Here is a 17,223-nt window from a genome sequence, read left to right on the forward strand (position 1 = left end):
CGTCTCCACAGGGATTGGTACAAATAATTACTCAAACGGAACCTTGCTCAGTATTATTCAGGAAATAAAAACTTGAGTTTGTTGTGGTTATAAACCACGATTATCGACTACAACGTAATTAAAGACAATTGACAACGAAAGCAAAGGTTACTATTAATATGAGAAGTAAGGGTAATAGACAAGACAGATGCACGATTTTAGCAGTTAGCTTTGATTCGTTTTATCATTCTCCTCTAAATTTTATTGAGTCTCTCGAATTCAATAAGTAATTAGTTTACTCTAGAATCTGATAAACATCTTCCGATTATTTATATAGATTTCACAAATTAAACTAATGCAAGCCCTGAGAATGTTAAAAAATTATGGATAGAAATAGATCTTCAGACGACTTCTCACGAATATCGTCAGCTTAGAACCCAAGATAAATTATTCAAGAGTGTCTTCCGATTACTCAATAAAATCATTCAATCATGAGCTAAATCAGATTTATATTAAGATAATTCATAAAACACTTTCTCTTCCGATTAAATCATCCAAAAATATCTCAATAATCAAATAAAACTATGAGTAATTTCTCTTATAAACTCATCCAAAATTCTGAACAATAGGCTGTCTAGAATTATGAGTAAGCTGATTTCTCAGAATCAAACAGGATTCATGAAAGGAAGATCCATTACTGAAAATGTCACCTTGGCTCACGAGATGATCCACAACATGAATAAAAAGGATCCTAACTCAAATGTGGCTTTGAAACTTGATATGACCAAGGCATATAACAGAGTGTCCTGGTCCTTTCTATGTGAAGTGCTGACGAAGTTTGGATTTTCTGACACTTGGATCAGCTTGATATGGAAGGTGATTGCTAATAACTGGTATTCAATTAATATAAATGGTACTAGGCATGGTTTTTTAAAATCTTCCACAGGACTTAAGCAAGGAGCTCCTATCTCCCCTTCAGTGTTCTTCTTATGTGCTGAAGTTCTTTCCAGAAGTTTGGACAATATTGTTGGCAATAACTTTGTGCCATTTTATTGTGAACCTCTAGTGATGAGTGACCATAAATACGGATTTTTAGCTACAATTCACCTTTTATTTACTACACTTTAATCATGTTTGAGCTTGAATATTAATATTTTATACTTATTACGTGTGTTTTAATGTGCAGGAATAAAACGGTAGAAATTTAGCAGAACTTGCTGAAGTTGACTAACAAAGGAAAAAAATAATTTCAAATATCATTGGATCTCTTGGAATAAGTTATGTTGGCCAACAGATGAGCGAGGCGCAGGGTTCAGGACCATTCAGAGTTACTGTGACTTTTTTGCTGCCAAGAACTAGTGGAACTTTAGATATAAGTCATCCCTTCTCAGAAGCTTCCTTGAGGCCAAATATTGCAAAAGGTTTCATTCAGTGTCCAAGAAATGGACATATGCTGATTCTCATTCTTGGAGAAGGCTTGTTGAAACTAGAAATAGAGTGGAACATATATTCTATGGGAAGTTGGCAAAGGGGATCTGTCTTTTTGGTGGGATAACTAACTGGACAGGAGTTGGTCCTTCAGCTAGTCTAGTTCTACAAGGAAACAGATCTAAAAAGATTAAGGTTGTTTTTTTTTTTAATTTTTAAGGTCTACAACTGTTCCAAATATCATGGCGAAAATCATACTAGATTTATTAAGTAATGCTTGAATTTAAGTAAACTTCTCGATTACCAGCATGATTCATGGTAAAGTTCTACTGATTGTTCAAAAGAAAGTGTTTGTTATTTCGACTTATTTACATGTTTAGTAAACACCAAAAGTGCTTATATTCAAAAACCGTTAGTTGGTCATCCTTAAATTATGATTTTATAGCTTATAAGTACTTTTGGTTTGAACAATCCTTTTATGAGTTTATCCCTAATATCTTGTAATCTCCAAAATACTCCTCCTAAAATATTAATAGCTTTTAATTATCTCTCTACTCTTTTTCGCCTTTTGTCCCCTTTTATGTAATAGTACCTTTAAATTATATTTTTTATGAATAATTTTAAGGACATTTTAACTTAAAATATCCACTTTTAATCGCCTAATCCAAACGGACTCTATATCCACTGACCTGATATTGATTAATTTTGTGGATTTACTTGGTGATCATGGTACTTTTGTCTTGCTCCTAATGTTAGGATTGAGACAGTAATGTGCTATGTTCTTTAGCCAAATCAAAACATAAAATGAACGGGTTTGAGTCTTTTGACTTCTTCTCACAGTTAAAGATGAATGGATTTTCTTATGAACTGGAAAAAAAGCAATCCTAATTTCACAGCAGCTATTTGGTTAATTATTATGTTTGAATTTAGCGGCGAAATCAGGATTTTCATCAAGAGGATTCAAAACATAAATAAGTAGACATACAAAGAAGTCAAGGGAATTCAACATCTACTATATTTACATAAAAAGAATTAGCCTTATATATATTGTATAATTTTTCGAGGAAGGGGATCCGAATGAACCACCTTAGGGTACCCTAGCTTCGCCGACTTGCATTACGAGTAGTAGGGGTGTAGATGAACCAGGTTGGTTCGAGTTTTTCAAATACCAAACCAAACCAATTGTGTCGGGTTTTTAAATCTACAATCAAACCAAACCAATAAAAGTCGAATTTTTCAACTCCGGGTTTTCTCGGATTTTTCGTGGTTTTTCGGGTAAAGTCTTCATACAAAACATATAACTTGTGCTCCAAATATTACTGTAGTCCGAGTAAGATACAACTATCTAATTAAGGTGTTTCTTAAGAAAATAGCACAAAATGTGAGACGAGTGATGATGTTGTACTAAAATATTCAACAGAAAAAATAATGATCATGCTAAAATAAGTTCGGCTAATTAATAAGTATTAATTACATGACTAAATATTAAAGAAATAAATTAAATTATGTATTTCACTATCTAAATCAATGCAAAACTAAGATTAATAGATGTCCAACATTATTATTATTCCTAGTGTTAGAATTGAATTTCTTTTGTTAGTATTAAAATTGATTTGAGCTTTATTTGTATTACTAACATTTATGGTCTATAAAACTTATTGGACTATTCAAAATACTAAGTCCAAGCTTGAAATAATATATGAAAAGACAAAAACTATGAAAAATCTCAGAAATATTTATAAATTACATTACAAATAAATGTTTTTATGTATAAAATATTTTTAAAAATTGTATACATATAATTTCGGGTTGGTTTGATTCGGTTTGACTTTTCTTAGTTAAAATCAAACCAAACCAATTATGGTTGGATTTTTTTTCTCCAATACCAAATCAAGTCAAATCAAATCACTAGTCGGATTTTTTTTCTCTATTTAACTTGGATTATAGGTTTGTTGCGATTTGTCGGCTTTTTTTTTTTCGCACCCCTAACGAGAAGAATGAGTCGTACTTTTAAAATGTGCAAGTGGGAGGCAGCCAACTTGTGTGTCGGTATTGATCTTTTAGGACTTGTCGGACATTCCATACACTAACACTTTATGATTGTGTTTGGCTTGACATATATATTTTTGAATAGCACAGAGAAATTATAAAGATGGCCTCCAAGTTGACATAGTTTTGGGACCGAAGTTTTGATTTGGAATGCGAATGTAACTCCCACTGAAATTTAAAGCTTGGATTTGAAGATAACTTTCTCATTCCACTAGGACGGGTTCTGCAAATTCAACTAGCTAAATTTATTGCTTTCAACTTAGATTTGGTATACATATGAAAAGAATACTTTAAAATGCGTACATATATGATAGAATTATACTTATTGAAGACCTATTAATTTTAAATATGGAATGAGTTTTTGATAGCCAAGATTTCAACAAATTAACAATAATATCAAATGTTTATAACCTATAGTTCGGAGTTAGCCGACAGAGTCTCAAGCAACTTGCTGTGCTCATCATTGATATCAACTACCAATCATTGTCGTAGGCCAATAAACTAGCTGTGAATAATGTTGTTGCTAATTGTGTAACATTTCTTATTTGAGAATTTGAGCTTTAAATTGTTTCTTCATTCTGATCTCAACTGTGTGATCTCATGATTGAGTAGGTAATATGTTTCTTTTTGTTTTTTGCATAAAATTCACGGAATTTAGAACATGGAAGGTGTTAGAATTAGATATATTAATTAAAACATGATATTATTATTCTTTAATTTTGTTTATTTAATAAATTATAAGTTTAAGTTATATACATGGTCAGTTTAAAAATATTTTACACCATGAGATCATATTTACCTATTGTATCACATTAGATGTCTTATTTACAAGATTACAAAATCCACATTTTAAGAAGGTCTATCTGTAGATTTTTTTTTTCGAGACTTGATAGTATAAAAAATATTTTACACTGACGATGAATATAATTAGCCTTTGATATACGTTACTTGAGCCGGGATCTTTCAGAAACAGCCTCTCTACCTCCACGAAGTAGGGGTAAGGTCTACATACACTCTACCTTCCGCAAACCCCACCTATGAAATGTCACCAAGTATGTTGTTGTGGTTGTTGAGTATAACTTAAACTCATAAATATACCACGATAAGCTACTATATACTCTCTCCGTTCACTTTTACTTGTCCATTATTCCTAAAATATATTTTCATTTTTACTCATCATTTTTCACATATCAAGATAAGACAAATTCTTTTTTCCCGTTTTACCCTTAACATTAATTACTAATTCCAAATCATTTTCCAAAACCAATACCATTATATACCAATTAATATGGGCATCATGGTAAAATACACACTTCAATTATTATTTCTTAAACAGCGTGAAAAGTCAAAAGTGAACAAGTAAAAGTGAACGAAGGGAGTAAAATTTATCTCGATGACGACTCAAACGCAACGATGCAAATTAATTGACGAATTTGCCAAAGTATATTAGGTTAAGAATAAAATAAAATCTATTCTTTGTCCAGTGTTTCACTCTGGAGGATATCTAAACACTACAATATCATTTACTGTCTAGAATAGCCAATTGTGTCCTATTTCTAATTAGTACTCTGTTTTATGTTTTTTTTAAACTCTGTTTTATGTTACTATTTGATGCAAACTTAATTTACTTGAACCATCTTCATATTTTGAATAAAGTTGGGTAGAGGAAAAAAGATTTTCGGTTCCCCAAACATTACCTTTAATTCAAAGCTACGTTTCCCCCCACCATACCACTAGGTTCATCAAAGCTAGCTCAAGCCGAAATTGCATTTTAGGGATTTCTTGTTGCATGCACTAGATGCAAATGCAAAAGTGGAATAGCAATGTTTTCCCTTGACTAATGCATAATTAAGTAATAAAAGTTTGTCATCTTTAATAGTTTAGATTTTTAGATAATATATAATTAAACAATCCATATATAGTATCAAAACAATCGTCTAATTGGGGCGCGTTAAAGATAAGTACGTAATAAAAGTATGACATGTAAAACTATTTAAGTTTTAGTATTTAAAGTATACATAAGTTACACCTTAATTACAAACATATAAGGATTTTCATTCCAGTGAAAGATATTCAACTCGCTTATTCCGTAGCCATCTCTAACATATGCCATATTTTGTAATATGACATAAATGAATACACACTATATATATACATATGTCAATGTTCTTTTGACCATCCTAATTTTAATATCTGACGAACGGTATGAATACTTACATAAATATCAAATAAAGATGTCTCTTATAACAGTTTATTTTTTATGAGACAGTTCATACAATTTATCCAAAAAAGGAAAATACTCAGATGTCTTTGATGTTATCTTCTGGAGGACAAAATCAGAAATAACCAAAACGAAAATATCTCAGACATCTGCAACTGCAAATAGGGGTATTCAAATGAGACCGAAAAATCGATCCGAACAGGTAAATCGAATCGAACCGACTTAATGAACTAAAAACCGGCTCGGTTTGGTTTGATTTGGTTTTAAATTTTAAAAAACTGATTGACATTTGGTTTGGATTGGTGTTACATAAAAAAAAAAACCGAATCAAACCGATAAATACATACTATTTAAAATATTGTGTTGTGTATGTTATATATATATATATATATCTATCTTGCATATTAATTAAAAAAATTATCTATCTTCTTTATAATTTTGGTTATTTCAAGTCCAATACTAATTCAAATAATTGGAAAGAAAAGTCTAGCCCATTTTCTTGGGTGGTGTTCTTATTCTGTTTCCCCCACTTTCTTAGGGGAATGAAGCTAAGAGCTTCTGTGGTTTTTTTTTTTTATTTTTTTTTATTTTTATTTATTTTTATTTTTTATAAACAAAGAGATGATGAGACAAATTTGTGTAGTATTTGCTTGCATTCTCGGTTATGTCTCTACTGCTGCTGGGAGAGGGAATAAAAACAAAATGGTTCCATAAGTATAGGAGTAGGTTTAAATATTTGATCCAATTTGGAGTTACTAAGTCCCTCAAGCCTGGGGTCATATCTAATTCATAACTATCCAGTAATTCAAGGTTAGCAACAAAACCTTTGGGCGTAACTTGAAGTCTTTAAACAAAAGAAGAAGTCCTTAAAGAAAAATGATAGGAAAAGAATGTTTTAGCATTGATGTGAATGTGATATTGTTTTCACCATAATTGTTGTATCTCATTTTCATTTTTTGCACCTTACTTGTATCAATTTCTTTGCATTATAAAATACTTATTTCATGACGCAAAATCACGAAGGCCATACCGATAAAACCAACAAAACTAAAATCGATTGAGTTTATACTATAATTGTTTGGTCTGGTTTGAACATAAAAAAAACCTAGTTTAATTGATTTTAACCAAAAATCCAGTCAAACCGGACCATGAGTACCCCTATTTGCAAGTATTATCCTTAATGTTTGTCTCCCAAAAAGAAGCAAATTCAGTACTCTTAACAGGTCTACGATTTATCACTCATAACCAATCTAATCTGCTTGTCTACCTGAACCTAAAAGTTGGGCGAAGAAAATAGTATGCTTCATGTAGGTGGGAGGGCAATTTTGTCTTTGACATAAAAGGGCATATTTGTCACGTAATAATTCTTTCATTCACAATAATAAATAAACATTAAAAGAATTGTTTAAAAGAATTAAAATAAGAGAGATAAGCCTAATATCACAAATCACAAGAAAAGTCAGTATTAAGTAGCAAAACCCGAAGGGTGATCTTCGAAATTATCCCTAAATATTTAAGATTTCATAAAGATAATTTGGAATTATTAATTGTATTTTATATATAATTAGAAAAAATTACTAGTGTATTGACTCTACATTTGATAAAACACGTGTGGACTATGGTAAAAGGCTCCCAAAATCATTAATTGCATTTTACATAATTAAAATTACTACTAGAGTAATAGAATACTACTGGTAGTACATTACAGGGACAACATATGGGACTCACATGTCATTATCACCACCAAGAAAAAAAAATCTAGTAAAGGTATACCAAAATCAGCAAAAAGTACAACCTCACAAACCCACAGTGGTCCCCATATACAGAGTGCATCTTGATATTCCAACAATCCAACCCAACACACAGCCAAAAAAAAAAAAAACACTGTTTCTGCCATTAACCAAAAAAAAAAAAAAGTAATAATAATTCTATCTCTTCTATATTCTCTTCTCAAACAAAATCTTGAGCCTTAACGCTAACATGCGCTGGGCTCTCTTATCCATCACCACCACCGTCACCATCGCCACGTGGATCTAGGGTTTCTTGAAAATATTCTTGATCTAATTTTTGTAAAAATAAAGAATATTTAATTCTTGAAAAAATGGGTATTTTAAGGGTTTGGGTAGCTGGGTTTGTGGTTTTATTGATGTTCTTTGAAGGGATGGCTGTTAAAGATTCAGTTTGTCCGTTGAAATCTGTTAAAGATTCGGTTTTTTGGGGGTTTCAAGATTTGACTTGTTCATTTGATGGGATCCAATCTTCTTATATGGCTGGAGTTATTCAGGTATAGATATTATTTGTTTTGGGATTGTATGTTACATGATTTTTTCAGCTTTTTTTTGTATGAAATCTGTTATGTTTTGGGTGTTCCACCTTGTTAGGTAGGTGTAAAGGTAACACTTTTTTTTTTTTTTTTTTTTTTTGTTAATGAAAATTAAATAGTGGGTATGAATTGGCAGATGTAGTTGAGTTTTTTTGTTAGTTGGATATATATAGTGAAGAATTGGTGGTGATTCTTGTGTTGGTTTATGTTTTTTTGTGACATTATTTTTGGATGATTTACCTGCTTTTAGAGAGTGAAAATTGACTAGTCCAGATATTTGTGACTTTGTTGCATACTTTTTAGGCTTGGTTTTTGAAGTGAAAAACAATGATGTAAGTTCCACCGGCTTGCTTTGTACTACTTTTTAGTTCTGTTTAGAGGAAGAAATTATGACTAATTGGACCATGTAGAGAATCAGGATATGAAGTAGGATAGAATGCCTATACCATATTTGTTCTTATGAGTTTGAGCTCTTAGATGAGACATGGTGAATCATTCTTCCGTCATATTTGGGTATTCAAGTCATATATGTTACAAGCTGAAAAGTTTTGTGAGCTTCTGTTATGCTTATTTGTCAACCTCCAAGAAATAGTGAATGCTGCATTGGATGTAGTCTGAGCTTCAAATTATTTTCGATAGTTGTTGCTAGTTCAAATTGAGTTGGTTTGTGTAGCTAAATCTTATTCGGTGTATAATGAATATACTAGTTTTATTAAATTCTACATGTAGGGAAAGTTAGAGCACACCAAATTGAATCACTTTGGTTATTGAATGTGAATTACTTGCGGGTACACCCTGTGTCATATGTTTAAATTAGAATTCTTTTATATGGTGGAATTGTTGCTTCCATCTCCATTAAACGGCTTTCCTATCTTCTTATGATGTGTGAAGACGACATATACAAGTTTGTTTAAACACCCACCATGCCCTCAGCCACAGAAAATATATTCTCCTTTCCATTTTTATTTTCTTGAGAATTCTGACAGTTCTGCGTTTTTTATTTTGAAGGGAGATGAGCAGTCATTGCAGAGGGCGCTAAATATGATTCACCGGAATACACATGATTATGTTGCTCTGCTTTTCTATGCTTCCTGGTGTCCTTTCTCTAGAAGTTTTAGGCCAAAATTTTCTATCATGTCTTCTTTGTTTCCTTCAATTCCCCATTTTGCAATTGAAGAATCAGCTGTTAAGCCAAGGTTAGTGTGAAACTAATGTTTTATATCATATTGCTTTCTCTATATTTTGCTGACAACGAAGGATGTCTTTTCAGCACTCTCTCAAAGTATGGAGTTCACGGGTTTCCTACTCTCTTCCTTCTAAACTCAACAATGCGCATGCGGTATCATGGCTCTCGCACCCTTGATTCAGTGATTGAATTTTATGGCGGCGCTACTGGTAAGCGTGTCTGTTAAACTCTATTATGGTGTTTGATTTAGTGCCCCTAAAGACGAAATTTGTATAGAATAAGTAACCTTGCCCAACTCAACCCCCTTTCCCCAAAAAGAAAATACTCCAAAAAGGGAAAATTTCCTATGGGATCCCGAGAATTTCAAAAATCAGAATGAATTGAAATTGTTGGTGACTTTTTTGCTTTTGCTAAGGTGATTTTGCATCTTGAACATACTCCAAAAAGGGAAAATTTCTGGATGGGATCCCGAGAATTTCAAAAATCAGATTGAATTGAAATTGTTGGTGACTTTTTTGCTTTTGCTAAGGTGATTTTGCATCTTGAACATGCATTTTGACTATTTTTATGTGTCGCCTTTTCTTTTCAGAGCTTCCATTTCCCTCTTTGAGCACTACACTTCAAATTGTTAAGGAGTCATAAGATCTATTTGGTAGCCATGCACGTATGCACTTAGCTATATTTTTTAGCTCCAAGTTTGTTTCGAGCTAATGCATGTTACATCAGAACTGTAAAGTATGCTGTCCATTTATTCTTTTAGGAATTCAGCTTATTAAGTGCTATCATAGAATCCCACAATTGTTTCTTGTGACAACTGACATCCACTAATATGGGAAGACACTATCTTAAGTTGTTCTCTTTATCTTAAGCCTTTTTTAAAATATGAAACAGGTTTTCAGAGTGCTGCAGTGAATCCCACTTCTCTTGGCAAATCGGGATGCTCCTCAAATCATTTGAAACTGCATGGAAGTGACCAGGACAACTGTCCATTCTCCTGGGCTAGATCCCCTGAAAAACTTCTTCAGCAGGAAACTTATTTGGCCTTAGCCACTTTGTTTGTGCTGATGAAAGTGCTTTATAAGATATTTCCAGCTTTACGTAAGATTGCTCAATTTGGCTGGGGAAGTTTCGTTTTACATATAAGAATAAGAAGCTTGTGGGAGCTTCCTCTGCTATATCTGGACCGAGCTGTACAATTATGTAATTCACTGAAGGAGCCATGCAAGAGAAGCAACTTGCAGGAAGGAGCTATGAATGCCAAGGCATGGGCTTCCAAGTCTTTAGCTTCTGTTTCATTTGGAGAGTCGAGCACTAGCCGGGTGGTACCAGTAAGCTCAACTGACTAATTGCTTTGATGGCCAATATCTAAAATCATAGTGCTCTTTTAGAATTATTTTGCCACCGTCATTGGGGTTGGTGTTATCTGATTGGCACGGCGTTATGCAATATCAAGCTTTTGAAACGATCTGCTTCAATTTGATGTAATCTAGATTAGAATTTTTTTTCCCACCGTCAGACAAATAATGTATCCACATTGTATATAGCTTTAACTAGTAGGCAGAGCTTTTGAATTCAGATCTGTGTTTATTTAGTTGAGATACTGTCTAGTTCAATTTGTATGCTAATTTTGACTTGAATTAGATCCATTGCGGACAAAATTCAGGCAACCCATCGAAACTCAGAATATATGTTTTTGCTTCTATTTGTATGTACTGTGCTCACAGAGACGCTGACGGGACAAAGTGCAGAAGCAAGAAAATCTATTTTGGAGAACTTGCTTGAAACAATATGCAATCCAGGAAAAATTAAGTTTGGTTGGTCCTAAGAAGTGGTGAGCTTGAAATGCTTAAAATTTATAAGTTATTGAGTTAAAGGAAGTTCTGAGGTCTGCCTCATACTAGAGGAAATTCCTTCCATACTAGTAATCGTAGTATTACTCTTGTTGTTTCTTGTTCTGCTATTTTTGTTACTATCTGTTGTTTTTTGTACTTCGATTATTGTATTATTTGGTTGTAGTTACTCTTCCCATTTTATAGAACGCTTTGTCATGCTTTCTTTAGTATTTCGCTGTGGCTTCTTCACTTCCGTTATTTCTTTTCTGGAACTGCTTTGAAATGCTTTTCTTTGAGCCGAGGGTCTATCGGAAACAACCTCTCTCTGTGGGATCACACTGTGTGTTCTTGTTGTTGTAAAGATTCTCATTTCCTGTTATACCCGAGTGTCGAAACTTTCGTGTGTGATATGGTTAGCCTCGACTCCGTCTTTTACCTCTTCTATTAGTATCAGTTTTACTCTAGGTATTAGTTGAAACTTAAAATAACTAGAGGTCATTTCATAAGGCATAAAAGATAAATAGAACTTCCCCTTTTCCTATTTAGGCATTCAAAGTGGTTTGGAACTGACAAGTAGTGATTTTTTTTACCATAAGGTACTGCCTTTTGGTTATTCCTTTACTGTGTCACTTTTGAATTATTGACACATTAACTATACATATTTGAAGTAGTATTCTGTATTATTCCCTCTATGCACCATGGTTAGAAGAAAATGAGAAAAATGAGGTCCTTATCAAAGAAAATATGAAAAAGGAGTGCATGCATCTTAATCCTGAATAAGAGGATAACTTTTGATCTTGTTTGATTTGTGGGTATTTGATTTGGCATTAATTAATTGATTTAGATAAGAAAAAAGCTGATACTAGAGTCCAAAGTTTGAACGCCCCCACCGCCCCCACCCCCCCTCCCCTTCTTGTTGAGCGAAGCAGTGATGATTCAGGTAGCCGATTCCAATTTGTTTGGGACTCATGCGTAGTAAATTCACTGCTAGTTGTTGCTCGCCCCGCTCCTCGTCTTGCTTAACAATCTGATCGCATTGGTGAAGTTGGTGGTCAACAATCTTGCAGGCCGAGTGTTTGCGATTCTCGCTTAATTTTGTACTGCGACAACCAACTTTAGCTTCTACTCATGGTACCTCCCACCAGCACTGCTACGGTGGAATAGTCAAGATATTCATAAGCATATCCGCGAGGAAATACAGTGGGAAGGGTATTAATGCATAAGGTTGTATAGAGACGAAGTTCGTATGACAGTTCTTTATACACAAATTGTCACTTCTCTTTGGTCTCGAGTCAAATGTCGCATTTTCTTTTTGCTATATGAGTACGTTTTGAAATATGAAATGTTTCAAATTTCACGTATCTTGTGCATCATCTTAAGTTATATTCTCTTGGGGAGGGAAGCTTTGTTGGTCAAACGAGTAAGATATCGACCAGGCATGTTTTTGGCCAGCAAACAGTTGAACAAAATCATCTCCTATAGTTTAATGTGATATTATTTGGTTGATCACGTATTCAAAATATAAGTTTTAACTTGTGTTTTACGTTATCCGTCTACTTAGGCATTCGAATTTGACTTTGAATGTTGATTAATCCATTTAAAATAACGTTTGAAATCAACTTCAAAGGACAGAAATACTATCGAATTGATAAAATCTTAAGTTCCAAAGGTTAGATACACTAAAATGAAATAACAGTATGAAGATTGGTGTGATGAAAAAATTAGATCGCAGTTTTAATTTGATTATCAATGGAAAAAGAAAGTCATGGTGTGTTAGAATAAGCACTCTCTTCATCAATTAGTAAAACTGACCCACTTCTCATTTTGGTCTTCTAGAGTGTTGACCTTTTCTCTTTAGTGGAAAATTCTCCCTCAACATTCAAGTTAATGTATAATGACACCTGTATTGGGAAAAAAGTGCCACCGGGTGAGTTAGCATATCTAGAGACCACAACGACTAGGGGACATACTATAGTTGTCCCCCATTTCTGTCAACTCCCGTCACATCCACCCACTCTAGTAAGAGCGCCATAATGCACGTGGGCATGGTGACGTCCGCACAGTCTTGTCATCATGACTTTTAGGGTAGGACAGCCTAGTTTGGGTCTATATAAACAAAGGCTTAGGAAGAAAGCGGAGAGGCAAGATCTGGGACTTTCCCCACCATATTGTAACACCTATCACTGGATTATTAATAAGGAAATTCATGGAAGTTTGTCTGGATGAACTCTTGAGATTATGTTCTATTATTCTTATTCCTCGTTCGTCATATTTATGCTTGCCATTACTCCGAACCGAGCTCATAGATAGAGTTCTCGGGATTGGATACGACTTACTTGTCTTCAAACCCTATGAAAACAAATCTCTAACTGAATTTTTGGTTAAACCCGATTTCATAGGAAAACAGTTTGGCACCGTATGTGGGGATAGACAACTGTGGTGTCGTCCTGATTCATAGCAGAAACTCTTAAAAGCCATCGGCATTTGGAGCTATCCTAGTGAAACGTGTTTGACCGTGCCTAAATCGGCTAGGTAGCATTCCGGAAGCAGCACTCCCGTTGAAACAAGAAACCCATGGGGCCTGTGGTCGGAGGACCGACAAAACCCTTGTAAGGGGAGAAATCAGGAACTAGACAATCAGGAATGAGAGGAAAAGGCAATGACTCCTCCAAGGGAGGTTCGAGGGAGGTTCGCGATAACATTTCGACTAGGAGAGACCATCTTAACAGGTCGGTAGAAAGCAAGGAAGCGCTCCCCAGAGGACGTTACTTCGGAACGAGGGAAAGACGCCCTCACTCTAAGGTGGAGGGAATATGTAGAGCGGAGGACCCTCCATCGGAGATAACGTTGGCGGCGATCCCAACGTCAAAAGGCACAGTGATGGAGTGTAGGGGAAGTCATTGGATTTTCTGGCTAAGAAGAAACTGGTCACCTCACCTGTCGAGTAGCTCGGAAGATGTTGAGATACCCGGGACCCCTGGGATAAGCGCGGGGTAGAAGGAGTAGGAGCCAGATGGACAGAGCTGGAAAGGGAACCTCATGACCGGACGAGCCAGATACCTGGGGCTCCCCCTGTGCTGAAAGGGACCAGGGCGAGGAAATATGGAAAGGTTCCGTATAAATCAAGTGTGGTTTCCGCGCTCATCCCAAAGAAGTTCAAAATGCCGGATATTTCCAAACATGATGGAACACAGATCCGAAGGAGAACGTAACGATCTTTGAAGCAGTCATCACTGGACAAGACTTCAAGCGACATGAGATCGAATCAGCATGAAAAAAAAATTCGGCACATACTCGTTAAATGAGCACTTCTTGATACAATCTCTTGCTCTTTTGCTGGTCTTGCAAATACGTTCATGAAAGCTCATGCTGGGGGTCGAAGAGTCGAGATGCACAAAGAAGACATCTTTGCTACAAAGCAAAAGAACGATGAGATGCCCCGCAACTACACAGAAAGGTTCCAACAGGAAAGGATGTCGCTGCCCGCCATACTGGAAGATTGGTTGCCGCGACATTCGTAGATGGATTGGACTTCGATGGTTCAGAGGCATTGAGAAAACTAAAGAAAAGTGTGTGGGAGTTCTTAAATGAATGGTCCGAATGAGTGAGGCAAAAAGACTGGGACTCCGCACGAACAGCGGATGCCCCGAGCACGACCAACGTAATTTTCGAAGGAAATGCCGTCGGAACTATGATTCGAGATCCTCATGACAAGAAACCCTCTCTTTCTAGAAAAGGAGAAAGGAACCACCCCAAGAAGCACGTTACGTTTGAAGTTGTGGAGGAGAGAAACGTCGGTAGTCTATGTACCGACGCACTGGCAATAACCCCTCAAATTTCTAATTTCTAACATAAAGCGTGTGCTTGTTGGTCCAGGAAGTGCTGTGAATGCGGCGCAACTCCGAGCTCTCAAGGAGACATAGAGCAGGCGGTCCCGGTGGTTAAAATCCTGACCCGGTGTAACTTGTAAGCTCGCTCGAAGGTAGATTGAGTTGACTACCCAGGGGAATTGAGACCAACCCCGAGAATACCTGAAGATATACCGAAAATTCTCGATAAAACTGGGGAGGTGCATTGGCTGATCGAAAAAGTAACTTCTCCAGATGGATGCATATCAGGGTCATTCGAACGTTACCAAATGGTCTTTTTTGCACACTAAAAAAGAATGACCCCGGATGAACCCCAGAGTGTCTACAAGCCTCAAAATATTTAAAGAAGTACCCCCCGAATCCGCCGTTGTTCGTCAGGCTGGAGGTAGAAGAACCCCAGTTAATCTATCTGGTCATTTTAGAGGTCATGGTAAGTGCTAAGTTGGTACACCAAGAAAAAGGCACACAATTATATGCTTGTTTAGCTAAAAAGGCCTTATCCAAGGCCGAGACGCGTTACCAACAAATCAAAAAGGCGGCCCTGGCTTTAACTGCTCGAAAACTAAGACCATATTCCCGATGACGACCTGATTTGTGCGGTGGTGACTTTCCCTTTGTGGACCACCTTGCATGAACCCGGGACCCTCGCGGGGGCAAGCAGGGAACTAGCTGGGAAGGTCCGTACCAGATCATAGAAACCGCTGAAGAGTGATCTCACCGATTCAAGAACGAATTTGGAAAAGAGTTGAAGAACGATCGGAACGCCAATTTCCTGAAAAAGTTCTACCTTTGAAAGCATGTCCTACCGAGGTATGTCCCTGAGCTTCGACACTATTCATGTTTGGTTAACTTGGTTTCTCTCATATACAGGGACTGGCCTCGAGGTCGAGATCACATCATCACCTGAAGGGACAGATAAATGTATGCTTTTGCGACCTTCCCCAGCAAGGTGATTTATGAGGCCACAATTCAAGAGCATACCGGCTCATACCCCGACACCTGCATCCTCTAGATTTTGTACGCTAATGTCGGGAGGGGGGGGGGGGAGGTCCCAAATGTTCAAAACATGAGGTTTCCCTGAGGACGAACCCAAATAGACTGGACTGATGGCAATCCCTGCACCTGCCCCGTTACCGCTTTGTTGTCATTTTTGTGAAAAACCCAAGAGGGAATTATGTACCAATAGGACGAGTCGTCCCGCATAATCTTAGAAACGAAATAAGAATTCCACTTATTTTCGGTTGTTATTAGCAAGGCATTCTTTGCCTAAATTTCTGAAAGGGTTCGAGGCATAATCGGACTAGGAAGCCGCACGGCTCCGTAAACCGCTTCTAACACATGACACGACCGTAGAGCCTCCGAGCGTGCACCTTTGTGCCATTAAATAGGGTCGAGATGTCCTCCCCATCAGCATTGAAAACAGAATGCCTACTTCATTGCTAATTGGATTTTTAGATCCCCAGTATCGCGAAAGTGTTTCCGAAAGTGACATTCTCGGATTGGGTTTTGAATGATGACCTCAAACACAAAACGTGAAAAATATAGGCATACACTGGTCATCATGCCTCATCTTAAACAACAAACGCTCGAATATTAGAATAGTTTCGGTAGACGAGCATAGCGGTCACGCCTCGACGGTTAAGTGCAAAATAAAAAGCCAACAGGTCATTTTATGATCACAATTGTTGCAAAAACATAGCGCATGTCAAAGCGTAAAAGTTGAGACTGAAAAAATAAATTGATGATTGTCACTAAACGGGGAACAAAGAGAGCGTATAAGCTAGTACAAAAGGTCGCGCAGGCCTTAGAAATTCTAGAAACCAAACACAAAATTTCAAACTAAAGTTAAAGAGGCACACAGGCCTTGAAGTATCCACTAAAAGCAAACATCCTGAAAATCCGCAGCACCGAATGCTAGTTAGCTTCCTGAGGCATGCTAGATAAAGCCTCCAAACCAATGTTCAGAGGCTCAAGACTAACAAAGCTAAGTTGGGGTAGGGGCATCTTTAACATCAGAAGAACCAGCGGAGGCATCGGAAGAAAGGGGCGTGTCATAATGAAGATCGTTCATATCCGCCTCAATTGCGCCCAAGTACACCTTCGCATCTATCAAAGCTGAGAAAACATCAATTTGTCCCTCCTCAATGCCTTGAAAAATCTCGTGCCGGGTGTGGAGGACGGTATGATCCTGAAGCAGGGAGGCCCTCCACCGCTCGGCCTTTCGGCAAAGCACCAGACGCTGGTTCCGGGCTCTGAACAGGGTATGGGAAGTTTAAAGGGCTTGCACCCTCCCCCGAGCAGCATCACGCTCAGCCTCTACCCGATCTAACCTATCT

General features: G+C 36.5%; 1 protein-coding gene across 1 annotated transcript; it reads left to right on the forward strand.

Annotated features, from left to right (window-relative positions):
• Positions 1-7,552: 7,552 nt before the first annotated feature.
• LOC132033723 (5'-adenylylsulfate reductase-like 4) lies at positions 7,553-10,855 on the forward strand. Its single transcript, XM_059423769.1, has 4 exons — positions 7,553-7,961; positions 9,009-9,196; positions 9,271-9,395; positions 10,078-10,855. The coding sequence occupies exons 1-4, from the start codon at positions 7,779-7,781 to the stop codon at positions 10,530-10,532; spliced, it is 951 nt and encodes a 316-aa protein (XP_059279752.1). The 5' UTR covers positions 7,553-7,778; the 3' UTR covers positions 10,533-10,855.
• The last annotated feature ends 6,368 nt before the right edge of the window (positions 10,856-17,223 follow it).

The sequence above is a fragment of the Lycium ferocissimum genome, chromosome 10 (genome assembly GCF_029784015.1).
Source record: "Lycium ferocissimum isolate CSIRO_LF1 chromosome 10, AGI_CSIRO_Lferr_CH_V1, whole genome shotgun sequence".
Lineage (NCBI taxonomy): Eukaryota > Viridiplantae > Streptophyta > Magnoliopsida > Solanales > Solanaceae > Lycium > Lycium ferocissimum.